This window comes from Rissa tridactyla, chromosome 3, assembly GCF_028500815.1.
Source record: "Rissa tridactyla isolate bRisTri1 chromosome 3, bRisTri1.patW.cur.20221130, whole genome shotgun sequence".
NCBI classification, from domain to species: domain Eukaryota; kingdom Metazoa; phylum Chordata; class Aves; order Charadriiformes; family Laridae; genus Rissa; species Rissa tridactyla.
Genome location: NC_071468.1, coordinates 90,796,114 through 90,823,761, shown reverse-complemented (window position 1 = coordinate 90,823,761; position 27,648 = coordinate 90,796,114). Strand labels below are relative to the sequence as shown.

The 27,648-nt window shown below is 41.1% G+C and overlaps 1 protein-coding gene across 7 annotated transcripts; it reads right to left on the bottom strand.

Moving 5' to 3' along the window:
• Window positions 1-220: 220 nt before the first annotated feature.
• On the bottom strand, window positions 221-27,648 carry HMGN3 (high mobility group nucleosomal binding domain 3). Of its 7 annotated transcripts, XR_008465656.1 has the most exons (8): window positions 26,801-26,915; window positions 11,052-11,102; window positions 5,174-5,203; window positions 4,474-4,521; window positions 2,035-2,148; window positions 1,819-1,918; window positions 817-1,519; window positions 221-379 (listed from the first exon to the last, which is right to left on the bottom strand). XR_008465656.1 is itself a non-coding variant. In XM_054196563.1 (7 exons), the coding sequence occupies exons 1-7, from the start codon at window positions 26,846-26,848 to the stop codon at window positions 1,506-1,508; spliced, it is 402 nt and encodes a 133-aa protein (XP_054052538.1). In that variant the 5' UTR covers window positions 26,849-26,931; the 3' UTR covers window positions 221-1,505. The 7 variants fall into 7 exon arrangements, 6 of the variants coding, with proteins under 6 accessions (XP_054052538.1, XP_054052537.1, XP_054052541.1 ...); XM_054196563.1 differs by having other exon boundaries at window positions 221-1,519; window positions 2,035-2,145; window positions 26,801-26,931; XM_054196562.1 differs by having other exon boundaries at window positions 221-1,519.

The window sequence follows — 27,648 nt, the reverse complement described above, 5'->3', positions numbered from 1 at the left end:
GTTCATGATGCAGAGAACAACCTCCTCTGATTATTTGGCTGTAGCAAGCCTATCGCTAGAGCAGGTGTAGCATTTATCTCAGTGCAGGTGTTAACTACTGTTCTAGTTAGCATATAGGGTTTTGGTAATCAATCTTCAATTTTTCAGTATAGAGAGACTTCTGTTTTAATGTAAAAAGGCAACTGGAGATTTCTTCCCAAAGAATAAATAGAATGCTAGGTCAGGCAACAGTCATTTATTTATTGACTTAAACAAGCAAATGGTATCCTCAGACATAACGGCCACCACTTGAGCAACACAAATCAATGCTACCGAAGAACAGGGAACATCTTTTCTCTCACCCCTCCCATCCCAGAAGTAACTAGAAATACCAGGGCCCCTAGAGAAAAGAGAAGGAGAAAAATTATAAAAGGCGCTTAGAATGACCTGCAGAGTTGAAACATGGCCACTAAAAAAAAAGGAAAAATCATTAACTAATCCACCATATCACCAGAATCACCTCAAAAATAACTTTCGTTGTTCCATTTCTACCAGGTACCAAACATATAGCGCTGTTTAACAGCGATTTCAATGTATTAACAACTGTCCTCAGCTGAAGCAGAACAGCAATTACTATTTATATTAAATTTGAGGCTGCAGATAGAAAGGTTTCCACAGAATACGATGCAAGTCTTCTCTAGTTAATGAAAAAGGAGTGGGGGAAAAGCAAAGCTACTTTAACAGTTATCGTACGTCTCTATCAATCAAGCAATTCATTCTGTATTGATAGCTCATTAGAGACACAAGATCCCGACAGAGCACGACAACTCTACTCACCCCATGACAGTATATCTGAAGAATGTATCTGTAAGTCCCTTAAGTTGCGGGCCACTGAAAATCCCAGCCTACTACTCCTGTGTGGGCATTTTTTCATCAGACCTCAGCAAAAAAGCAAACAGACTGCATGCAAATCATTTAGTCTTCCTCATAACAGTTGAAAATAGGAGTAAGGCATTCCTCAGATTTAGAGAAAACATTAGGAGGCTGTAGTTTCGCAGGCAAGGAGACCTTTTATTTTAATCCATTAAAAGAACCCAAAATAGTCAGCAGGTGGCCACATCTATCCATGTTTCATTAAAATCACATAAACCCTAAGTACAAAAGCACCACTGATTATTGCTCTAGAAAAACTGCATGAAAAATTCAAATACGCACAGTAAAAACATCACCATATGCACAAGACTTAATTTCTTAAAGCAAGTGTATGGAATGCCGATCCAATTTTACACATACCTTGCAATATTAAGTTGATATTTATATTACTTGGCAACAATGGGAATTTCTAAAAGCACTGTTATGAGAAGGGAAATGTTCATATACAGTTTAATATGTCAACTATCATAGTCCTAAAAAAATTAGCATTTACAAAATACTTGATAAAAATATCTTTTAAAAGTTGTCCGAGAGGTACATAAAATCAACCCAAAATTTTCATGATATTTCATTCATTCTTGTCACCTACAGATTCAGTTTTCTGAGCCTGTGGAGAAGAAAAAAAGAAATTAATTACTATAGTAAATTGCCTTTACACACCTAAATACCCAAACTACCCTTACTCCTTCAAGTTCTTATTTGCAACAGCTCAGTTTCAAACCTACCTCCATATTACATTCAAGCACAAACAGAACAGGTACATTCACACATTCTTGTCCAGTTATTGGTCCCAGCTTTTCAAAAGCAATACAAGCCTTACCTGTCGGCTTCCATTGTTCATACTGAAAAGCACCACACTACTATCTGTTTCTATTCACTGCACACATGCTGAATGCTCTACCGTACCCTTAACTTTCACTGTTTCAATCTGCCCTTTTACTGACAGTGTGCTGGGTGGGGCACCTCTGGATGTTGAAACACTAACAGTTGAGCGAGAGATGCGAATCTGCAATAACATTATGGGCAATAAAAAGAAACATTATGAACATGCTATCAATGTCTGAAAGGTCGAATAATTCAAAAACACTGATTCAATCAGCAGGAGGTATGTGTGGGAAGTACCTCTTCAGCTTTATTTTCACCATTTTCAGATGGTGTAGTACCTTCCTTTGCAGCTTCTTGCTTTTCATCCTTCTTCCCTTTAGCACCTTTGTTGGCCTTTGTTCCAGGTTCCTTCTGACAGAAGATGAAAAACATGGGCAGAGACACGGTATGAGTAGCCAGCACCCTACATCTTTATCAAAAAACTTTCATATGAACTAAAAAGCAAATCTTGGTAAGCTGCATGTGCTGGACTGGAACAGAAAACCAGCTAGAGACTAGCTGGAAAAGGTACATGGAGACTCTCAAAATTTCTAGAAAATGCTGATGTCTGTTTCTTTATTGTTTCTGCTAATTCACAAGGATACAAAACCCCCTCAAACTATTTTGGCAGAGCTGAGCTGTATATACAGAGGTATATACAAGATATCTGTAGGCACAAATCCAATTACAGTATATTGAAAGCCTATTCAGCCAAGCACAAACAACACACTGTTTGTGTAACAGCACTACATTTTCGATTAACATGAAATATTAAATTAGATTTAAAAAATTAAGCATTTTTGTTGGCTGTCCTTTTGTTAGTTTGATAACACCTGCGATGTTCATTCCATGTCAATGAAAGAACCAACCAACACACTAGGGAGGCAAACACAGATAAAATTCCATCTGCAGCAATACAAAGCGGAGAATTTATCAAAAGGAACTATTCTAACAGCTACAGTTTCGTTTGGAGATTTGCTCTTAAACAAACAATTTGTGTGTTGAAGTCTACTTTTTCTTTAATCCCTGCTCTATGTACATATTTATATTTGTGATCTAAGGCTAGTAGAGACATAGGTTAAGGATTTTAAGTGTAATGGGATAAAAATTTAAATGGTATTTAATTAAATATTTTACATTAGTGTTTAAAGTAGTTCTGATGATAAACACTGTGGAGATGTTCCATGTGATCATTTGCTCCATATTCTCCATGCAAAATGGCAATAGTAGCTGTGAACAGGGTTAAGGTCAGTCTCCCTTCATTAACTACCCTTCCCCAGCGATCCCCACGCAGGAGTGGGGCAGTGAGGAGGCAGTGCCAGTAATCCTAGTTCCAGGGCAGCCTGAATTACTGCTTTCACCCTTCAGCTTCAATGTTACACAGCAGTGGTGGTGCTTAACTGAGAAGCTTATTGGTGGTGTGAGTATAGTCATAACTCTTCACCTAGGAAAGAACAAGCTAAGGACTTGACTTAGTAAATCCATCATTTGCAAGTTTTTAACACTAAAAATTATCTCAAATCTGTGCCATCTTCTGTTGTTTACTAGCAGGTTCAGAGTACACACTTGCTGTTTTCTGTTTAGGAAACCAAGATTAATATACTCCTGAAAATGTGATCCAGTTAGACTTTGTAAAAAAGCAGATTACTGTATTAAAAAGTTACTTAGAATAATGTCATAAAGGATTTGAGTCGCCTGAAATGAGCTTCAAGTGTCTCTCACGCAGCTTAGACTGATTCCATAACACTGAATTAATTTCATAACATGTATGTGAAGCTATAGAAGCTACCATATTCCCTTTTCTATTAATACTCTTTCTAAGAGGGGAGCAGGACGGACTCAGCAAGACTTTATTGGTAATTTCATTTGATAAATCATAAAGTGTTCAAAGTCATAGAGTTTTACTTTCACATACGGACTTTGTGTCCTGATACTTGCCCAACTGAGACACCAATAAAAGGACTTGAAAAAATGTGTGAGGAGTGCTAGACTCGGTTTCCAGCATGTTTTTTTTTTCACTAAAGCAATTGCTCTTATTTAACATTCCCCTTGGGCACAAATAAATCTACAGTTTCTGAAGTACATGATTTATATGCAGAAATCCTGAAAAGGTATTTCAGACACTAATAAGATTTTAATTTGACTGTAACTGGCCTAGAAAACTCAAACCATTCAAATTAAATATATTTAATTTCACCTTTAATTATAATTGTGCATTCTCAGCAACGGCCAGGCTTCAAGAACAGGTAAGAGTTTCTCACTGTGAAATGAAGTACTGTCCCTCTAGACAAGGAAACAGGATGGCACAGGGTAATCTCAAATCCTATTGTAGAAATTGCTAAGTCTCAGGTAGAGCTTACTCAACCAAACCTGTACATTTCAGGAAAGGTGTAGGAAAGGTAAAGATTCTTCTTAAACTAGGAATTCACCATAAACTAACATGGTCTGCATATCAAACAGGCAAGACATTTCGTTTGGGCCAGTAATGAGGCCAGGAAGGGGTGGAACAGAAAGAAAAGAATGATCTAATTTGTTTTTTTTTCCGGGGTGAGGAGGGGGGGGCGGGCAGGGAGCTGGGGAAGGGCAGGGGAGCCGAAGCCTCACAAAAACGCTGTGAACCGAACTGTTTGCAATGCAAAGGAGTATACTTGCTTACTATTGGCTACAATGATGGCAACTAAAAAGAAGAGTACTTACCTTCGTGGTTTTCCTTGGTTTGGGTTCAGGTTTTGGTGGAGCAGGTTTCTATAAAACATTTTTAGTTGCACAATGCGTTAGATATGTTACCAGAAGCCAGCCAGCCGCCTCCACACCCCAGCTCCCCCCACCCCACACCTTCCCTTACTTCCTGCTCGTTAGTACGCATCTAGAAGAAGACTGAAAAACCTTAATGCACAAATGCACCTCATCACTGTGTACACACATTTTCATTAGCTCACCCATCTGGGAGTCAAAGCAATTTGGGGGTCATTATAAGAGTAGAATGTGGAGATTAGTAGTTACTATTTAAAAAAAAAAATCAGATATGTTCTAGCAGAGAAGAGGAACTAAAACTAAATATTAGTAGTGGCATCAAATGAAGTCCTTGAAGGACAGCTCTTTCTCCTTCCAAGGGAAGCAGCTGCATTTCCACAACTAACATCAGCCTGCAAAATGGTACAAAGTCAATCCTGCATGTAACAGACAGTGTTGCACTGAGGTGGGGAAAATACATCTTTTACCACAACAACCTGAAACCCAAAACCAAGAAAACACAGATAAACTTCAGCCCTAGAGTTCTTTAATACCCCTCAGCTAGAGTAGAAGTTGAATCAAGCAAAACATAACAAACCTGTTTGGTCTGAGAAACCATATGTGCCTAGAAAAGTACATACCAAGAGGTGTTATACATACTTACAGCTGACAATCTTGCTGATCGTCTTGTGGGCTACAGAAGAAGAAAAAACAGAGAAGACATTTTTATAGGCTTACAGCAAACAGTATCCAAAGCAACATAGTATCAGTCATTTCATGGTGACAGCATAAAATATGTCTCTACCGATGTCTGTCTCTACTGCTAAACACAATTCATGTCTTCCTCATTTTGGATGATCAAAATTTTGAAGGGGCAAAGTGATGTGAAAATTAGTAATGAAAATTGTTCATAAATTATAATGTCTAAATCTCCATATGGTTAAACACTTTTTTTTTCTGCCCCTATTTTATAAGTACTTCCGAGTCCCTTGCTGCTCTATGAAAGGTTCACAAATACAGCAAGCCTGACTACCTGTGCACAGGATGCTGAACCTTTCTCATAAATACTTAGAATGATGTTTCTATAATCTAGCAGATGCTACTTGTAATAGTGGGTAAAAATACCATCTGATTAACAGCAGAATAAACTTAACATCCTTCCCTAGAGGATATCAGAGTGTTAAAATTTCAAAACATGAAACTAAGTCCTTCCACTTCCTCAGTTCCCCATACACTCAATCCAAGAGTCCAGGTGTACACAGGCAGCTGCAGGACGAGAGGGAGAAATTATTTCTTCTATTTGAACACAATTCTCAAAAGGGAAGAAGAAAGTCAGATATTCTGCTTTCCTCCACTTTTCTTTATCATTTCAAACAGACCTTCCTTATTTCACTCTGTTCTTTGTCACAAATTTATTACTGCAGATGAGTTAAGTCTTAGAAATAGTTGTAAGCTCATTAGTTTGTTCAGAATATTTTTGTATTCATTAAAACAGAGGAACCCGTGATCCAGTTACACAGCATGGTTATCAGAGTTAAAGTCATAAACCGGAATCACACTTTTAGCCAAAATAAAGGGACAGCTGAACTGCAACAAATATCCAATGTAACACAGCTTAAAAAGTGAATCAAAATATCTTCTTAATTACATAGTAAGCATTTAAGTTGAGCAGAAAAAGCACAGCTCCACACATCTTCCAACAGGAAAAAGCTGTTGTTAATATCTGAAGAATGTAGTCATTTGTATTCACTGGAGCCATTTAAATATTCTTAGTGGAAAGCAGTAGTGAATAGTTCAGACCTGCATCCAGCAAAATGGAAGTCTTGTCAAAAAACACCTAAAGATACTTTCAGCTATCAAATATTTATGCATCATTAACAACAAAAAAAAGTAAACCTCTCTCTTCTTGGCAATTTAGAATATCAACTGCTTGTTTAGCAGCTTAGCACTATTTTACAACAGGTTAAAATAAAGCATTTCGCTTGGTCAGGTAATCAAAGAACTCCTAGTTCAAGGCAGCTTCTTTTGCAAACTATTTTCTTAACTGATGATTTCTATCTCTCTGCATTTGGGCACTGGAATGTTTTGTTAGGATCTACTTTTTAAAGGATAATACGTTGGTTTAGATGGATTATAATTCTCTCACATATTCCCCAACTGTTCCTGTTCCATAACTGGTTTCATGGAAGACTTGTACTGCCATAAGAAAGTCAGCATAAACCCTCAGTTCCTTAAAAATGCCTGACAGTTAAGTCATTTTAATTCTCATTCAGAGTCCGTATGTCTTTTGTGTTATCTGATTTTAAGGAAGGAACTGCAGTCAAGTCAGCAAAGGTCAGAATTTAATGTGCTTTTGGAACCCTTGTCCCCCCACAAACAGCTGTACAGAAGCCAGCAGCTTGCCCAATGCTCTATTTGACACTGGCCCACTAGCAAAAACCCATAGAAAGAGTATGACACGGAGCAGACACGGAACACCACTTTGCACTTTCCTACTGCACCAGCTTCTGGAAATCTACAGTTGCAAACTTTCCAACCTGGATATTATATCCACGTCATGTGTTTAATAGTCCCCCAGGGTCATTTTCTCCATAAATTTGTCTAATAACCTAGTGAACCCATTTACACTTTCAGTTTCTCTAACATCCTGTGGCAATGAGTTCCATAATAGGATTATGCACTGTGTGGGAAAGAAAAAGCAAAACCTTCCCCCTCTGTTGTCTTCCCTTTAAACTTCTTGCCTCTTACTTTCACTAGATTAGGTTTTTTTTCGGGTTACATGAGTAATAAGTCCCTAACTGCCTTTCTCTGTGCTACTGATGATTTCATCACACCTCTGTTACAAAAAAGTGAGGTGAAAGAAAAAGAAAGACACACAAAGAAAAAAAGCTTTTTTTTTAAAAAGCTGCTCTGCATCCTCTGTTTGTCCCGCTTAGGGGACAAACTTGTACTTGGTATCCTTTTCATTCTGTCATGGCCTTTTTAAGGAAGAGTCAGAACTTCATTTAGGAGTCCCATATCTGGGAGCACATCACTGATACTTCACACTCTGTCTTCTAGTATTTTTTCCTATATTCTAGTTACCTTTTGTTTAGAAGAACTGATATTTTCTAGTAACTATTCACTGTGATTTCACAATCTCTCCCCTGATTAACAGCTTATCTGGTGACCATCACTGTCTTCCCCTCCCCCCGTGTATTAATTTGCATTTCTCCATACTGAATTTCTATTGATATTTTATCACTTAGTTATCAGTGACACAACAGCCTTCTCAGTCTCTCTCACTTCTGACTACCCTGATAATTTTTTGTAAACTTCAGCAAACTGTCATTTCTACAGCACCTCTTCTCCTAGATCATTAATGAACACATTCAGCAACACAAGCCCAAACACAAATCCTTCCAGTGCTCCACTGATAATTCTCCTCCATTATGAAAATTAACTACTACTTCCCTACTCTCTTCTTATATCTTCATCTGTTACAAATTCTTAAGAAGACCTTCCCTTTAATCCATGCTAACTTAGTTTCTTTAAGAACCTGCTTGGGGAGCTTTATCAAAGCGTTCTTTACATGCAAGTAAACTCTATCAGTTGGCATGCTATCATTTCATTCTTGTACCTGTGACTTCTACAAAGAACTTAACTGCCTGAAATATGACTTCTCGTTGCAAAATCCGCGTCAACTCCTCCATTTTACATTTGTCTACATATACTTTTTCTTTTTTTAATTAGTTTTGCAAGTTAAACTCACAGGCTTTTTTTCCAGAATCTCTTATCTAAAGTCCTGGGAGCATTTCATCACCTTCAGTCACCCTGGTACTGAGGCCAATGCAAGCAGTATATTACACACTGCACTTAACAGTTTGGCAATTGCTGGTGAATACTGTCTAATTCTCACTCACACTCAATTAAGAATGTCCTCCAGACTCTACACCCATGAGATAAGGCTCCACTGTGACAACATCCCTAAGAATTCTCCATAGCAGGAGTTTCACTACTGTTTTTCAGCTTCACATTTGCTATGCTGGAGGCTTTGTTCCTTTCCTCGTTGTTTTCCATCAATACAAAAAATACTTTTCAAAAACAATAAATTTCCCTTATTTTGCTATTAAGACATTGCTTTTTTTGGAGGGGGGAGTGGGGGCTTTTGAAAACTAATGTGCATTTCTGCAAGCCTCTAGCATGGAGTACCACAAAACCTCTCTGCCACCTGAAACCATTAAACTTTTAGCTGCTCCTTTTAATAGGCTCTAATTTTTAATAAAATTCCCTTTCTTCATATCAAATCTTATCATAGCGGAGTTTATTTTCACTTACATTTCTGCAAGGATGATGAATCTGAATATATTACGGTCATAATTACAGAATAGTTCCCTGACAACTGCCTTTTTAACTAGCTCCTACATACTACTGAGGACCAAATAAAGAGCTGATTATCCTTTTATTGGTCCTTTGATTTGTTCCTGCAGGAAGCAAGCATTTATATTTTTAACTTTTTTTGTCTTTGTAATGCCATCCTGTGCCTTTTACCAAATATCTGAAAGGTAAGTGAAATCTCCATCAACACTATTTCTGTCCTCAGAGCCTCTCTGGTCTCCTTTAACATCCCATTGCCACTTTTATTATTGTGGTCAGATGATACCTGGCACAATTTCTACACTATATACTTCCCATTTACACATGGTTTGGCAATCCATAAAGGATTCTCCCGTACTTATTGATTCAATTAATCTAGAGAAATATTAAAGACGTGACAGAAAGTCATTCTACCACTAACGCAACATAGCTCTCAACCCTGTATAATTTGTCCCAACAAGTTTCTGAGTTACATCACTGTCCTCATTTAAAGCCAGATAGTCCAAGTTGCCCAGATTTAAATTTGCAGCTTTTGTATTTTGGCTTGACTGCCTGTTTTCATAGACGTGAATTTACCAGGGCTTTATTTCTCAAGACTCTCTTTACCTTTTCAGCTGCTAACTTTTATGGCTTCTGTGCTAGCCCTCGCTCTCCACACCGATAGGGAGGTCTGACTTCACCCTATGCTCTCGAGAACTTGTTGGTCTCTCCACAGATGTTTAGTTTAAACTAATTCAGAAGATCTCCTCAGTGTGGTCCACACAGGTCTCTCTTGGTTCAGACCGAAGCCACGCTTCCTAGATAAATTCTACCTATTCCAAGAGCTCCCACAGTTTCTAATATAATCCTACAACTATTTTCCTCATTCACACACTAAGACCTATAGGTGTATCTACTGAGACTACCTTTATTTGTTGGGCTGTTGGTAGTATCAACAGCCACTATTATCTCACCTTGACTGAAGACTACTCTAAGAGCTCTCATATTTCACAGTCAGCAGGCGCTCTCTAGAGAGAGCCTGTGTATTTCTGTAAGCTTTTTGGTCTTTTCTTCTTTAATCTACCAATCAGGTCTCAAACTTTTTAGGGGAAGGAGCTTTCACTTTTCTGGCTCTTGAAGAAATGATATTTAAACTTGGATAGGGAAAAACACTAATTCGGAGCAAAGGAGATTATATTTTTACTATGATTTAGTCAGTCTTTTCATAGAAACAGGAACTAATTTTTCTTCTTCTAGGAAATTCCACAGGAAGATACTAAGGGATCAAAATCTATTCCTCTCCGACCTCCTTTTTACTCTACCTGATTCTTTCAGGAGCTTACTGTAAGCATTACTATTGTTTGAAATATTCTGTCATTTCCACTTTCCGGCACCTTTTTCTGCCAGACTGAGCAACAACCAACTTCCCAATTCAGAAAGGGTAAAATTTCATTAGACCATTTTTCTTGTTCAAATATGCTCAAAGATTTACAAGAAGAGCAATTAATTGTTAACTCATTTGAATATTCGCCTTTTCTTTTCAAGGCCCTGATTTAATTTTGTCTGCCACAATAGATGACAACCTAAGAAAACGAATCCTCCTAATTCTCTACCTGTTTTTTAAATTCACATTAAGGGCTGTGACAAACAAACTAGCAAACTTTACTGTAGAGGTCAAGGTATCACCAGCAGTCTCATTGCCTTCTCTGACAAAAGTTACTGTGCCCTTAAAACAAATTCAGACAAAGAAAACACACAAATGTGTCAGCTGCTCCAGTTTAGAGCCTGGTATCTTAATTCAAGACACCCTTCCATCAGTCACTTAAGCTAAGAATAGTTTTGAAGTAGACTGGCTGAGGTGTGTGCATTAACCCTCTTGTGCCAACCCACTAGAGACAGAGCAACAGTTCCAGGCAGTAGCATCCTACACTGTTGCCACAAGATCCATCAGAGCTTGTCTATCAAAGCCCTAAGTGTTTCTGAAATTTATTTTGTGTACTAATAAGCTGTATGAATCCTCAGTGCATCAAAAACAAATTATGCCAGATAAGCTACAAATGTTGTTTACTGTCATTATTGCCACTGAAAACACCTCACCAAAAGTGCCAGAGCGACGCGTAGTCTTCGGATATGCAAGACTGCAGATCTCCAGTTAAATAATTACATGCCAAAATAAATTAGAAATAAAAATTAAAAAAAATACTTGCCTCTTGTTTAGTTACTTTTGCTGCATCCTTGCCTTCAGCACCCTCTGGAGACTGAAAGAAAATATTAAGTCAGTGTCTTCATTACAGACGTAAAAGCATCCAGGCAACAGCAAAACAAAGATTATGTTGAAGGTTCTTCTTTCTATACATTGCAGCAACTAAAACAGGCCTGGCAAATTTACGTTAGTATTTACAAGACACATTGTACCAAAGCCATTCTAGATTTTCCAAGCAAGAACACAAGGACCGATCAACACCAGGTACACACATACCGTATCAGACAGCATCCCTCAGTGGTCCCTCTAGCCAATTAACTAAGCTCCACTGGGAGCTCCATCTAATCAGCAGTTGGTAGCACAACAGTATGAACTGGAAATCTGAGGTTTGGTCTACCAGGACTTTTGAAATCCCTGAGAAATTTAACGTGTTTCTTCCCAAACATGAACTTAACGAATAATGAGATGTGATGAGATGAACCAAAAAAGCACAGCATTGCTGAAATGAGTGATTTCTTTACCTCATTTACTCCTTTTGTGCCTCAGGCTCACTCAGCTGGAAGCTTTAACAGTATCTTTCTCTCCTCTCATCTCCTCCATCAGAACAGCAAAAATCAGTAAAATACCAAGACATTGACAGGAAAGCTAGGGACAAACATGTTTCTTCACAAGAACAAAGTATCAACCTGATCATTCTAATGCTCTTCTTCCAGAGGTACTAGAGAAATGTTAGTTAAACCACAGGAGAGGGGGAGGAAAAAAAAAAAGCCTCTGTCTTGTTTACAAGTCAAGATGTATTATTTCACATTTTGCAAATGACTGGGTTTCCACCTAGGAGCAAGCGATTCATGGAAAAACAGGGAGCAGCAGCAGTTAGAGAACTACAAGAACAGCATGTATTTCAAAAAGGCATTTAACAGGCAGCAGAGAAGGCAATTTGGTTGCTGTTTTGTTTTTCAATCAGTAAAGAAGCAGGCTAGTTATCTTTTCCTTTGTCTTTCCATTTCAGTCCCAACCCAAACCTCCCCCCAGATTTTGACACAGAATGTCTTCGAGTTACACAGTTACAGTTTGGGGCAGAGAAAGAGACGGGCTCATTTGCAGCAGTTGAGCACTGCCTTCTCCGGGCACTGGGCTCTAACATACTCATAGAAAGACACTCTTCAACCCCCCACCAGAGAATAAAACGTGGCTTTGTTATTGTGCGCTCTCCTGACAGAAAGGAAGCATGCCACAAAAGCAGCCGGTTTAAAAAAAAAAAAAAAAAAAAAAAAAAAAAGCCGAGGACGGATCATCGAAGTAGCTAGAGAACAGCAGGAAGTTAAGCAGCACTGCGCAGCGTCGGGCAACTCAGAATAGCAACAGTCAGGCATCCAAAATGGAGCCTGACTCTTCCCCAGGCTACTGCCGCCTCACCAGCCGCCAGCAGGGTCGCTTCAGCTTTGCATTCCTAAAAGCCTCTCCGTTTGGTTACTAAAGAGTTGCTACAGCTTGACAGCATGATGCTGAGAGCATCAAAAACCATAAGGAAAACAAAACCAAGCAGTTCCATGATTACTGTCAGTAGCAAAGTCTTGGTTTCTACAGCTTCCCTCTTCGGCTCTGGGTACAAGCTCTGGGTATAGCTTTTCTGTAGTCCATGAATTTATAACATCTGTTTATCCCAAATGCATTTTCTCCAGTCTAACAAACTTGTACTGCACCCTTTCCCTGGGAGTTAACTTGAATACCATCCTTCCTGTCCCAGGCACCTATTTTTATACGGAAGTTTTCTCAGATTTTCTCATCTTTTCCTCATAGTGGCCAAGAGGCTCAAAATTTACAGGGATAGTGACAGAAAGACGGTATGATTCATTTCCTTCAGAAGCCAGGCTAAAAAACTCACCGTAAACTAAATGAAGCTGCCTGACACTCCACAATCGGGGCTGTTTTACTCTGCTACACTTTTAGGAACCACAGAGCTTTGAAACACGTCTAAATCATCACAAGATGGCATCGATACATGCCAATAGCCTTGCAGTAATTGCCCAGGAGCAAACTCTCACCCTGCAGTACTGCACAGTTAACGCACAGTAATTTACCCCATTTTCTTTAGCACTAATAAAAGATAAGTCTCCTACACTTCTGATAGACAGGGCAGTCTGGTTTTAGATTACAGTATTATTGCTCGACAGCAGATTTTAGAAACTGCTCATGAACCTAACCACAGGGGGGGAAAATTATATTAAAATACTCTTAAGGCAACCACAACCACTGTATATACTACTATGATATATTACACAACATACTTCAATTAAGTTAGCTAATTAGCCCAGCATTCCCTCTCAAGTTAGAAAATCCAATAGCAATTCTGAAGGCCACCTAACTTTCTCCACGGAGGGACACGCACAGCAATCATCTCAGAGGTGTGAATAAGCAGCAAGGGGTTCCGACACGCTCTCATTTCCATTGCAGACCTGCTCCCTCCTCTCTGCAATCACTACCAGTCCAGGCATTGGGAGGCTGCGCTCATGCTCCCAGGGCCTTGGCTTCCCAGCACGCTGGCAGAGCCGTGTGGGAGGCCATGTCATGAATAAGGTAATTGATCCAGCTGAAAAACAGCCTGCTGCTTACACAAATATATAAATATTATAAATACATATACAAATTATAAATATATAGTCTTCCCTGCTCCAGCAGAATTATTTTACTGCAGAGCTGCACAAACAATTGAGCCAGTACAACACAAGAATGAAGTGGCACGGGGCAGTTGCAAGCAGTCACACCAAAAAAAAATAGATATGTCCGACATGGCTATAGCGTATTTGTTACAAGAGGAACATAAACTTATTTTCCCCTCCGTGAGTCCCGCTTAGGCATTCCAGTGAGTCCCAGCTGATGTGGATCTTCATGCTAGTTTTTGCAGTACATAGGGACCAGAGAGATTTGTACACGAATGGATTTGAGCCAAGCATAGTTCCCAAAGAACTTGGCATGCCACACGCAGTGACTGTCTGCACTAGTATCTGGAAGTCCCAGGACTTTTACGTAGATACCACCAAAACCTTGAAGTCCTTGTCCCTAACTCTTCCACAGGAATCCATCCCCCATCTTTTGTCCTGGTGACAAACTACTGAAGGAACTGTGGTTTCAAAGCAACCAAACATACTAAGTAACCCATCCCCTTGGCACGTTTTTGCACATGACGTAATGCTATGGCTCACCATATTTCACATGACGCCCCAGTCACATTAAAATGCACCCTGAATACTGTGCCTTACATCGTAAACTAGTCAGGAGCGGGTCTGTCCACACTGCAAGTTTTGTGCAGCAAAACCAAAGACAATGTGAGCACTGAATCACTTGACAAGGGCAGTACTTCAACCTTGGTAATTCTTCAGCTGTACTCCATCGCATGCCTGTATTATACTCATAAAGAAGTCCCTATAGGCCTGCTGTGCCTGATACTGTATGGATGCCTAAAAGAGACAAGACAGATAAAATAAAAAGGCAAATAAGGACACAGATAACAGTGATTTTTATTTTTTCCAATTACAGAGATACACAGAAGGAAAGAAGCTGACTGGCTAACTCTAAATATGCTTTTGGCATTTAAACTAATAGCAAGCTTTCAGTTTAGATGACCACACATTGTGTCATACCTCAATTAGCACTACGTATTGGCAACAGGATTGTAAATTAAGCCGTAGCTAAGCTTTGTAAGATCTGTCTGAGCTGCATAACTTTTATACCACAAGATTAACCTGGAAGGTTCTATGCAAGATTACCTGTGTCTACCAGCAATCAGATTATATTTTTTTTATTTGCGTTTTCCCCACCCATTTTTTAAGGACAACCTAGAAAATTGTTTTGAGAGGATTGTAAAAAACAAAGCAATGTTAATAGATGATAGAGAGCACCAAAAAAAATAATCAAAAGAATATTAAAATTGAGCTTGTTTGTATACGCAGCTCTTGCATTTCACCAACTGTGAAGTACACATAAGAACCAGTGTTACCACACACCAGTATAATACTCCGGTACCTGCAATGCCAAAACCATTACTGCTGAAAACAGAAAACTAGATAATTGTTTTAAGGAAAAAATTAACAGAACATACAGGCAATTTTCCTTTTTTTATTGTTCTTATGGTTGGGTTACCTGATAGAGATGCACCACAAAAGAAACAAAAAGCTTCAATTTTTCTAATCAAACCGCTGCAACACAATCAGGATGTAAGAAGAGCACAGTGACACAAAGTAGTGAAGTTATTGATGTCTGTTTGAAAGATCCAAAGGTACATGTTTGAACTTGCAGTGACCAGCTTCTGGGTAAGTATTTTGTTTGTACTTAAATTAATGGATTGTACTATTATAAAGGAGTACAGTAAAAAGCGTGAGGAATAAGAGTACAAGTACGTGAGAAGTAACAGTACAGAAAATTGCTTATAAAATGGAATAGAGCGTTCATTCTCTGAAGGATCTTATTACTAGCCAAAACTCAACACCTTTACTCTGATGGGACAAAAATTAGTCCTTTCATACCCAAGTAAAAAAAAAAATAAATAAAAAAGATATGCCAATTTCATATCACGTTAAGAAGTCAGAAAGGCAGAAAGCCTTAACTGTCCTAGCACTTGAGTATTCTCTATAGCATTTCCTCTCTATAGCACTTCCTCCCTTCATTGCAAGCTGTTTTGTTCAGCCGCATCTCAATACGCTGCCTGCAATGGGATTTGCCTGCAGATGCTTTCCTGGCTCCCTGTTCTAGCTGCAATTTCCATGATGTAATGCTTTGGTCATTCCTCCAACAACTTTTTTCACCAACCAAAATACAAGAAAAGCTTCCAACAAAACTACACCACAAGAAGTGAAGACGTATCAAGTCCTAAGCCTTATTCAGGGTTCACTGCACTATTTTCCTAAATTTTTTCTTCCCCTCTTTTCCCTGTAAGTAGAACTCTGCATTAGACTAAATCTAATTCAATGAATTGTTTCCCCATACATGCTAGATCTTCTAATTACTTGTCTTCAGAGTAGCTCTGAATCTTGTGCTAGTTCATAAATGTAATTAAAATGCTGTTTATTTCTTGTTTTAGATTAATGAAGAGTACATGTCAACTAATTTAACACGAACCAACTTCAGCAACAACCTTCTAACCATTGTTTCCTCATTTAGCTCCTCCAGCATCTTATCGTTAACCTTTGTTTACAGCTAGGTCTTTGATGTTTTCAGCGGATAGAACAGTGCTCACTGCCAAGCCAGTGTGCATGAACTCTGCAAGTAAAATTAATTCTCCCTCATAAATGCTTTAAGAAATCAGGCATTCTTCCTACTACACTCTTTCATTTGCTTTTTCTATGAAGAGCCTGACCCTGGAAAGGGGAAAAAAAAAAAGCCACTAATTCAAAAAACAAGTATCTCTGCCAAGTATCTCACTACGAGTAAAGTACAGAACAAACTTGGTTAGTGGTTGGATTTTTTAAATACTTATCCAAAATGATACCTGTCTTGCTCTATTCTGAAAAATCCGAGGGGTTCTTTTTGTATATACTGTGTGTATATATATATGTACATATATTCTTCACTTAAAAAAAACCAACCACCCAACAACAAAAAACCTGCTTAAATATTTATTAAGTATATAATATTCTAATCTTTTCTGTTTAGAAGTATTACAATAAAACGTTATACAATATGTCATGTATAGAATTTAAATCCCTCCATCTTACGTCTATTAAAAGCAGAACATTTAATTTTCAAATTCTTTGGGGAAGAATGTCAAGATCATAAAGAAGACAAAGGTTTAAATATAAAGAAGACCATTAATATCCCCTGATATTAATAAGCAATTAGGGAAAAAAAAACATCAGGGAAAATGTTTCCTGATCAAAGTCTCCATTCTTGCTTAGAGATTCATGCCAAACATATTTAACCATAGACTGGTTAACATGCATTGCATTTTCAAAGAATATATGAGAAAATAAGAATAAAAAATCTGCAGGTTCAGAAAATGCATTTTATTAAATTCCTTAATTCTTAACAGGTAACTTTATGTGAGCTTTATGCTCATCGAGACAAGACAGAAGAGACAGGCACCAAGTTAGGCCTGGGGTATTTCTAGATATCCAAAACCAGCCAGAACAAATGCCTTTCCAAGAAAGTAAGATCCTTCATTGTAGATTGAGGTTTTGCTATTTCCACTGAAAAGAGGTCAAAAATTGACCAATATAATTTAAAACACATTTAAATTTGATGGGATATTCAATAAATCTCACAACTGGTTTGTTTTTTATTTTTCCTTCCAACATTGCCCTCTCTGCAGTCGGTTTTTTGAATATGACATCTTCTACCTACAGCAGAGTGAAGAAGTAAGAGCAGTTTCTAGAGGCTCCGATTTAAAAAAAAAAATGCATTGTAATTTAAAATTAGACAGACAGTTCCTTTTTCAGACAGTGAAGTAATCAGCTGCATTTTGAAAAATACAGATCAGCCATGAGAGCAGTGAGCACAGTGCATTTGAAATTATTCTGTTTCCCCTGAACAGCCAACATGAGAATTCAGCTAGGTAGTAAGCAAATTCCTGTCTCAGTATTTGCTTAACCATTTTCGTGCCACCATAAAATAAAAAGGCAGATTCGAAGAACATGATGGATGAAATTCAATCCCTAATACTATTATTTCTCTGACCTTTCAAATCTGATGCCAGTCCTGCAAGTGAAATGAAGCTGATGGACTCATTGAAGTCTACATACAGAGTCAGAGTTTTCAAAACCTTGATGATCAGGTTCCAAAAATCTGTATCTAAATAAAACTGATCAGACCTGCAAAGCAAAACTAGCACAAAGTACCTCTGAAAAAAATATGAAAAAAAAAATCTACTTAATGATAGAGATTAAATTTAGACAACTACTTTCAATAACAACTGATTTCTGAAAAATAGCCACCTCTGAAAAAGAAAAGTACTGAAAAAAGGTGTGTAATTCCTCCCTTCCCAGAGGACATAATTGTGATAAAATCACAACAACCTTTTTTATTGTCGTTTCAACTAACTGGTGCCACAGAACAACAAAACTCTGAGACGATGATAGCAGGACCACAAGTAAAAGGTAGGTACCAAAGGCACAACTGGTACAACGCCTTAGATACACCAACGTCTTACATCCCGGTAATAATTCCAGCTGGAGTTAACAGGAGTATTGCCGTGCTACAACAGCCAGGATGGAGAGCTTCACTGACAACCTAAATGCAGTTTCAAGAGAAGAAAAAAGTAAAATGTCTACAAGAGGGTGCAGGTGGGATAAGGAAGAAAGGATGCAGCAGAGATAAAGGATGTTTTCCTACTACAAATAGAGCACCAATACCTCTCCTTGAGTCTGCTTGAGAGGAACAACACACCACACAGGTAAAAATGTCATTAGACAGTTGATTTCCAACTATGGAATCTATAGTCTGCTACTACTAACTCAGGTAGCATTAGGACAATGGAGAAAGCTAGGTGGGAAGAGCAAATGTACCCAACAGTCCCAAGAAAGCCAGTGTTGATGGGAACATATACAATTTTTTTTTTTTTTTTGTGCACAGAGATCCCAACATTCTTAGGGAATACTGCATTTTATAGTTGCAGCTTTCACTGTTACCAAGTACACCCACTCTTTACTACGGGAACGCAGGGCCTGTATCTCCAAGTTACAGGAGTAATTTATTGAAAATTGGTAATTTCCAAAGATACCAAGGGAAAAAAAAACACAAAACAAAACAAAAAATCAAGCCCAATGCCTCCCCCTGCAATGGTGCAAGGACACAATTTGACCACTGAGTTGTTCTGATTATTCTAATGAATTAAAGAATGTTCCTCTATGCAACTCTATGTTAGGGACAATCAAAGAAAAGCTAGCTAAGGCTGCCATCTGATTAATGCCTGGCTGCTGCTAAGAAGGGTTCTGCCCTTCCCCACCTAATGATTCCTGCCAATAAGACAGCTTAACTCATTGTGCCAAGGTATGGGAAACTAAATCAGCAGACAAGTCTGGCCAAAAACTACCTCAAACACATATGACATCCCACAGGTTAAATCAGAGTAAGGATAGCAATGAGTATCCGTAATTGCTTCTTTTGGCCTGTACCCACCAGCTTGAAATATCTCTTGAACTACAGTCCAAACTGTAGAGTCCCACACTGACAATTTTCCTGACAGTAGAAGTGGTATAAGAGCATCTTTCTTCTGCGTGCAGCCAGCTGCTCATTCCCAGCCATACTCCCTTCTAACAGCTTACCACACATTCATTGACTGATCTGATAGCCTGCTATGATAGCATGACTGGATGGATGAGCAGAGGGCGGTAGATGTGGTCTACCTTGACTTAAGCAAGGCATTTGACACAGTCTCCCACAGCATCCTCATAGGGAAGCTCAGGAAGAGTGGGCTTGATGAATGGACAGTAAGGTGGATAGAGAACTGGTTGAAAGACAGAGCTCAGAGCGTCGTGATTAGGGGCACAGAGTCTAGTTGGAGGTCAGTGACGAGTGGTGTTCCCCAGTACTGGGTCCGGTCCTCTTCAATATATTCATCAATGACCTGGACGAGGGGATAGAGTGCACCCTCAGCAAGTTTGCTGATGACACAAAGCTGGGGGGGTGGCTGACACACCGGAAGGCTGTGCTGCCATACAGAGAGACCTAGACAGATTGGAGATTTGGGCAGAGAGGAACCTTATGAAATTCAACAAGGGCAAGTGTAGGGTGCTGCACCTGGGGGGCTGCACCTGGGGAGGAATAACCCCATGCACCAGTAGAGGCTGGGGGATGACTTGCTGGAGAGCAGCTCAGCTGAAAGAGACCCGGGAGTCCTGGGGGACAACAGGATGACCATGAGCCAGCAACGTGCCCTCGTGGCCAAAAAGGCCAATGGCATCCTGGGGTGCATCAAGACGAGTGTGGCAAGCAGATGGAGAGATGTCATCCTCCCCCTCTACTCTGCCTTGGTGAGGCCACACCTGGAGTACTGCGTCCAGTTCTGGGCTCCCCAGATCAAGAAGGACAGGGAGCTGCTGGAGAGGGTGCAGCAGAGAGCTACCAAGATGATTAGGGGACTGGAACACCTCTCTTATGAAGAAAGGCTGAGGGATTTGGATCTCTTCAGTCTGGAAAAAAGACAACTGAGGGGGGACCTTATCAACACTTATAAATACTTAAAGGGTGGGTGTCAGGAGGATGGGGCCAGGCTCTTTTCAGTGGTGCCTGGCAACAGGACAAGAGGTAATGGGCACAAACTTCAACATAGGAAGTTCCACCTAAACATGAGAAGGAATTTCTTTACTTTGAGGGTGGCAGAGCACTGGAACAGGCTGCCCAGAGAGGCGGTGGTCTCCTTCTCTGAAGACATTCAAAACCCGCCTGGACGTGTTCCTGTGCAAGCTGCTCTAAGGTGACCCTGCTCTGGCAGGGGGTTCGACTAGATGATCTCCAGAGGTTCCTTCCAACCTTATGGTTCTATGACTCTATGATTGTATCACAGTGCAGCATCTCTAAAATTGATTAGCTAAATGACACAGGATTAAAAAAAAAAAATATCAAAAGCACTTTCAAATTTGTTAAATAAACAAGCATTAAGAGGATTATGACCTGAAATGTAAGTCCAGCACCTGAAAGCGCCTTTTTTGGCTACTGGACCATGAGGTAAATCACTGTGCTAGCTTACTGCACTTAAAGAAAAGAAAATAGATGATGATCCTACAAAGTGATGATTTCCAAAAGAAATCTCTGGATCTGGCTTGCTTACACTCTACACAAAAGACAATATTACAATTATGTCAAGAAAAATTCAATTTCATACAATTTCTCTGAAACAACAAGGACACACCTTGGAACATAATAGGCCTATAGGTGGCTACTGCTGGGGTAACACAGCAGCAGAGAAAGTGAAGTTTTTCAAGTATGACAGAAGAAAAACAGCCTTAAACTACACAGCATGTATCTGCTATATTCCATTTACACACAGAACTTTTTTATTTTTCAGACTTCACAATACTGATACTCTGGAATACAAAATAATACTCCCGCTGTTCGCATGTTGCACATGTTGGCATGTATATAAAAAGATTATCTGCACCTGGTTAGTTTTGAACTCAGAGGTGATGACTTACAAAGTAGACTGTACTACCGGCTACACCTCATCAGATATTATGCTTTAATGCGCCCAAGAAGCATTAAGAATGATTTTTAATTAACAATTCCGAGCAAACTTAAGAATTTTTAGGTTGCCCATTCATTAAGTCCAACTGTATTTCACTGGTGTAAGGAGAAAATTTATATACGTTGCTATCAATTGCTGATAAATGGGTCAGATTTTTACAGACCTGTATAAAACTATCAGAAACATTTTAGACCTATAAATCCTTGGTCAATGAGCTTTTACTCTCCATAACTCTGAAAACAGTCATAGCTAAAATTAGATAACTAGCTCCTTCTAAGCTATTTTAAAGTGTATCTTTAATACAAAATGCGGATATTTGTTGCATGTATTTAATAGCCCAGTAAACATAATTTATTGCAACATGGCACAGCAGCATTACTCAAGCACGTTTTTTCTTCAGTGCCACTCAACACTGCTACACTGTAGTATATCTAAGTATACCATACGCAGACAAAAATTTGTGATCTTTTCTGCTTAATTTTTCTATGAAAGATGTAGATCCTTTGAGTTAGTCTAGTCAACAGGTACTTGGAGTAGGCCAAGTAAGCAGTTTACAATTGCTTTAAACACAACAAGGTTTAAAATTCTCAATAGTTACAAATTTAGAACAAATGGTACAATTTCTAAAATTGTTAAGTGACAAAACATCCTTTTCCCTTGTATTAGAAGACTCCTTCAACCTTTTAAGATGCTCTGGCACCTCTATTCTGTTTGCCTTGGTTGAATGTTAAGTGCATCTCTGCATAGCAATTGTTTTACCTGTCCCTGCAAAGGATGACGAAGGTAGAAGCCCATCTGGGGACTCTGCTGGCATGTTAGGTATGAGTTTGTCAAAGTCAGGGGTACTCAGTGAGAATGTCGTCTTCTGCTGTTGCCTAGCCTGTTTTCCAGTAGTGACTGATGGTCTAGGATTGATCTAATGGGAAAAGCGGAAAGAGAAACTACCTTCTCAGAGCTCTGACTTCTGCTTTTAGTCGTCATGTAGCACAGGGAGAAAGGAGGAAGCAGTCAGCATGAAACATGGGGAGTTCAAGCAAAAGTCTGGAGAGAGAAGTGTGACAGAATGGGAGCGTGAGAGGGCAGCAGCCAAGACATCTGTATCTTGTACTGACCCCCTTTTCCCTTCTAATCTATAATCACCTCCAGAGCATGAAATAAAATACAGAACCTCCCCATTTCTGCATCCCACTGGTAACAGAGCATGTCCTGTTAGTTGTGTTCTGAGATAAACTGAAGACTGCCTCTGCTACAGACCAAGAGCTTCCAACTCCAGTGACGAAACAAGTTGTGGGCAAGGTCCAAGTCCCCACAACATCACTGCAGCTTCTTTCATGCCAAGTAGCTTCAAAATGAAGATAACAGTAGCAGAATAAACACAATGTTACACTGATGCTGGCATGTTGAATTGACATGGACCGATACACAGCTGGAGTATCAAAACATGGAAAGGGACGTGAAGCAGAGCTGAACAGCACTTGAGTGTACTTCATCCTGCTGCACTATGAACACAAATTCACCTGCTATTCCTTGCACAAGATATACACCTGTCATGGTTTAAACCCAGCCAGCAGCAAGGACCATGCAGCTGTTCGCCCGCTCCCCCTGGTTTGGATGGGGGAGAGAATTGGAAGAGTAAAAGTGAGAAAAGACTCGTGGGTTGAGATAAAGACAGTTTAATAGGTAAAGCAAAAGCCATGCAAGCAAAGCAAAGCAAAACAAGGAATTAATTCCCTACTTCCCATCAGCAGGCAGGTGTTCAGCCACCTCCAGAAAAGCAGAGCTCCATCACATTTAACAGTCACTTGGGAAGACAAACGCCATCACTCCGAACGTCCTCCCTTCCTTCTTCTTCCCTCAGCTTTATATACTGAGCATGACATCATACGGTACGGAACTGCCCTTTGGTCAGTCAGGGTCAGCTGTCCTGTCTGTGCCCCCTCCCAGCTTCTGGCGCACCCCCAGCCTACTCACTGGTGGGGTGGTGTGAGGAGCAGAAAAGGCCTTGACTGCCTCACAACAACCAAACCCATTAACACGCTATCACACTATTCCCAAATCCAAAACACAGCACTACACCAGCTGCTCGTAAAAAAGTTAACTCCATCCCTGCTGAAACCATGACACCACCTCATTCCAGGGACCAAAGCGCAACAGCGGGATCATTCAGAGACACAGCAAAAAGAGCTGTCATCTTACAGGACCCTCAGCTTCATTAGTTAGTTGGTGTTTGATCCCATGCAAGTTGCTCCAACAGCGTTTTAGAGAACCAGTTACTACTGCAAGTTCCTCAGCAGTTTCTATGTACACACCAAGAAGCAAGAAGAAAAATTTGGAGAAGTAACAACAAATGCACCACCCAGAGTGCAGGAGGTGCTTATTAGGAGGAATAAAAAATCAGGAGAGACATCTTAACATGAGAATCCAAGAGGAAGGGACCATTCCAACAACTTGGCTATTCACTTCTGTGCCCCATTTCCCTATCAGTGGATGAGGAACAATATTTCTCTTAGAATACTCATGACATTTCAGAAATGCAAACTCTAACACACAGAAGGATTTCACAAAGAGAACTGAGTTTATGTCCAGACAAAAAAAAGGGTAAGTAGAATTTAACAGCTCTAGGTTAGTACATGTAAGAATGTGCATTTAACCCCAAAGATTAGAAAGACTGATTTGCTACCTGGTTGGCAAAACAACTAGCAAGGTAAGAGTCCCACAAAAAACTAGCAAGTGATCATGTAACTAAATTTGCTACGATAGGACAGCCCTGGAATATGGCACCTTCTAACTTCCACTAAAAAAGCAGTATTCCAAGCAAAATATTCAGCAGGTTTGTTTTTCTGTAGTAAACATAACCAACTAGTCTCTCTGACTTTAAAGAAAGTGAATTTGCATAATGGAACAGGAACCTGATGCAGATGTTCCCTATTACATTTTCACAGCATTGACTTATACTGCAGAAACTAATGTGCCTGACTACAAGCAGGCAGCAAATAGTCTACTGAAGTGGCCGATTAGATCACAATAATTTTTATTTGCTCTGAAACAGCAACAGTCAAAGATGTTACATTAAAAAAAAAAAAAAGACTTAAGAAGAAGTAGTTGCATCTAGTCCTCACATCTGGTTCAACTTGCAAGGGTTTTCATAACAGCATGTGAGGTGCAGATTGCGTTGCACAGAATCAGATTAAAGAATGAGTTGGGTCATTTTGGAGTGCAACTCCAACTAACTGACAGGTTCCCCACTCAATAAGGGACAAGTCACCACTTGGCCTATTAATACCCCTCAGAGATGGTGCACATTCTACATAAAGGTGCAAGTATTGTTCATCTTGATGACGACCACATTAAAGCTTACGTCTGTACGCTTATGTATGTGGGTGTATGTAACCATACCACAATTATTCTTGTCATCAGGTGCAGGACGCTTCTTCATCCTTCTATGGCTACCAATGAGACGTTTTTACTGGGGCTATTTCAAGGTCAAGGAGTTTTTCAGTATGACCCGAGAGCTAATTCCAGCAAGACAAGCGACAAAACAAAACACCCCAATCCATTTCAAGGCATTTGTTGCTATCAATACCACAACAAGCATTCTGGTTTATCCCACACTAGCATGCCATTCTTCTTGTGAAAGGCCATGTTCACACCACAACATGTTATTAAAACAGACAAAGGGTACAGAAATCTGACAGGAGGAGTCCAGAGTTCAACCTCTTTTTGTTTTAGCACAGTATTTAACACCACCTCAATACCCATGAATTTTTTCCTTTTCCCTGTGACCCTCAAGGAATGAGAAACGATATCCCAATACCTCAGGCCACAGCCCTCAAGAGAAGGGGAGACAACCTCCATTTTTTTGTTCACAACACTCATAATGAACATAAGGCCAGGGACTCGGCAACTGATCTCAGTTTACATAAGAGATGAAAAAAATCAGAGGCAAAAACAAACAGTTAATTTAGGTAAGCAAGACATACACAAAAACAAGTACTGCTGGATTCATGCCCTTTCTGCAATATTATTTATTTACCTATCCCCATAACTGTGAAACTTTCTCATTTTGACCTTTGATGTTTATTTCCTTATAAAACTTTCAGTGTTAACCTTTTTACAAACTAGAAGTTTTAACATAAGAGTTGACTATAAGCTGCACATGATGGTTCTGTCTCCCTGTGAAAGCTAAGCGGTACAATTATTCAGCTACTCTTGTATCACTAACTTCTCACTCTGTGGATGTTATTCTGGAATAAAATTGACTATTGTAGAATACTTATGTCAACTCCACTTTTCTCAAAAGCGAAGTCATTAATCACGTACTTTTCCTAAACCACTGTTTCCCAAACCCCAGACTTTATAAATAATCTTAAAATTTAAATGTTTACCCATACAACGGTAAGTAAATTAATATTTACTGTGCCATTAAAATTCATCTCCATTGCTCTGATCCCAAATGTAATGCTTTTAGGACTTTTTTTATAATCTTCCAGAAAGAAGACACGTTCTCGTGGACTTAGAACTCAAAGATAGTTTCCCTAAAGAAACATTTCACAACAGACTACAAAAACCTACATGAGTGACACTAACTCTACCCCCTCTTAGGAAGGGCTGCCTGAAACATTATCCGTAGTGTAAGAACACAGAAGGACAACGGAAGCAGGGTAGGAAGTTTGCAAGGTTTCTGAAGTCGTGGAGAGTCCTATGGGCACAGGCTAATTTTCAACTTTTTCCTGATGACAAGCGACGGCGCTAAAAGAGCAAAAGCATGTGAGGCCTACGCCAGGGTGCAATGACAGAAGCACAAGAGGAAAAACCACCCCAACATTGACTAACTTCAAGCCCAGTTCTCCCAATAAAAGCAGTCAACCCCATGGTTGCAACCATTTTCAGAACTGGAAGCGGGTTCTGAACTGCAAATTAAGTAATTTGGTAGCATAGCTGTCAATTTTACATTTTGATAGCTCCCATAAAGAATAAGGAAAGGACAAGAGCTACCTGGAAGTCATCATCTACCTGTAAATTTATTAAATCCGATTTGAGCCCCAGCCCACATACAGTGTATTAGGAGGTCACAGGTGACATTTGGGAAATCCCCCCAAAAACACAAATTGCTTTGCCTTGGTTGACCTAGTTAAAATTAAAGGACTGCAGCTATTATTTTTTTGCCATAGCGTGTATCAGCGTCAAGCCTCCCGTTCCACTCGATCAGCGGCAAGTTCTCGACGAGGGTCTCCACAGCATGGCTCCCCCCCCCACCACGGCCGCCCACCGCCAGGGCCCGGGCGGCCGCCTCCTCCGCCCCGGACCCCCGGGCCGCTGAAGGGCCGCCTAAGTTTCTCCCCCTTCGGGAACGCCGTCTCACAACCGGTCCCCCTCACGGAGAGAAAAAGATGGAGGGCGGCTGGGGAGGTGGCGGGAGGCCGTCAGCGGCCCCTCAGCCCCGCCATGGCTGCCCCGGCCCGGCGGGGGGCGGCGGGGGCCGGGCGCTCTCCCTCAGGAGGCACCGCCCGGCCCCGCCCCGGCGGCCGCCCCCCGCCCCCGGGGGCGCTGCCCGGATGGGCGCCGGAGTTGGTACATACGGGTCTGCCGCGGGAGGCGAGGAGAAGGGTGTAGTTTGTTTTAAACATGGCTTGCGTCTCTCCCCCCCGCCTTCCACCTCGCAGCCATCACCCGGTCGCGGCGGGAGGTGGCGGCGGGATCCAGCTCCCCGCCACTCCCAGGGTGGGAGCTGCCCCCTCCCCGCGGTTCCCCCCCCACAACCTCCGCGGCGGTGGCGCCGGAGTTTGCAAGCAGGAAACTCCTCCCGCCGGGGGCCAGGGGCGAAGCCGCAGCTGCTGCAGCGCTTCTCCCCGGCGGCGGAGGGAGGAGGAGGAGGAGGAGGAGAAGGAGGAGGAGAAGAAGGAGGGGGGGGGGGGGGGACGGGGGAGGGGGGGGGGGACGGAGTTGTGACAGCGACTTCACCCCCCACCCCGGGGACGGGGGCGACACTGCCCCGCCCGGCGCCAAGAAAGTAAACAGGGGGCGGCGGGGCGGGGAGGGGCGGAGGGGGGCTTGCAACAGGCAGCAAAATACCCGGGCGCGGGAGCAATCCGCGGGCTCCGGAAGGCAACGGCGGCGGGAGAGCAGCAGCCGCCCCCGGCTCCTAATCGCCCACCGGCTGGGCCCCCCCTCGCCCGGGTAGGCGGGGGAGGCGGCAGGACCCGCCGCGCAGCCCGGGGCGCCTCACCTTTCTCTTCGGCATAATGTCCCTGCTCCGGGGCCGCCAAAGTACAGCGACGAAAGAAGCTCCGGCACAAGCGCGGATCCGCCCGGCGGTGGTGGCGGCAGCGGCGGCGGCGACACCGGCGTGGCTGGTGCCCGCAGCTCTGCCCGCGCCCGGTGCCCGCCGCGCCGCCCCGCCGCCCCCGGCGCCCCGGCAGCCCCCAGC

Coding starts and splice junctions, on each gene's coding strand:
- HMGN3 (XM_054196561.1), bottom strand. CDS start 26,848: ATGTTTAAAACAAACTACACCCTTCTCCTCGCCTCCCGCGGCAGACCC. Junction 2,149..4,473: donor AACCAAGGAAAACCACGAAG/GTAAGTACTCTT, acceptor ATCTTCTGTCAG/AAGGAACCTGGAACAAAGGC. Junction 1,919..2,034: donor GTGAAAATAAAGCTGAAGAG/GTACTTCCCACA, acceptor ATGTTATTGCAG/ATTCGCATCTCTCGCTCAAC.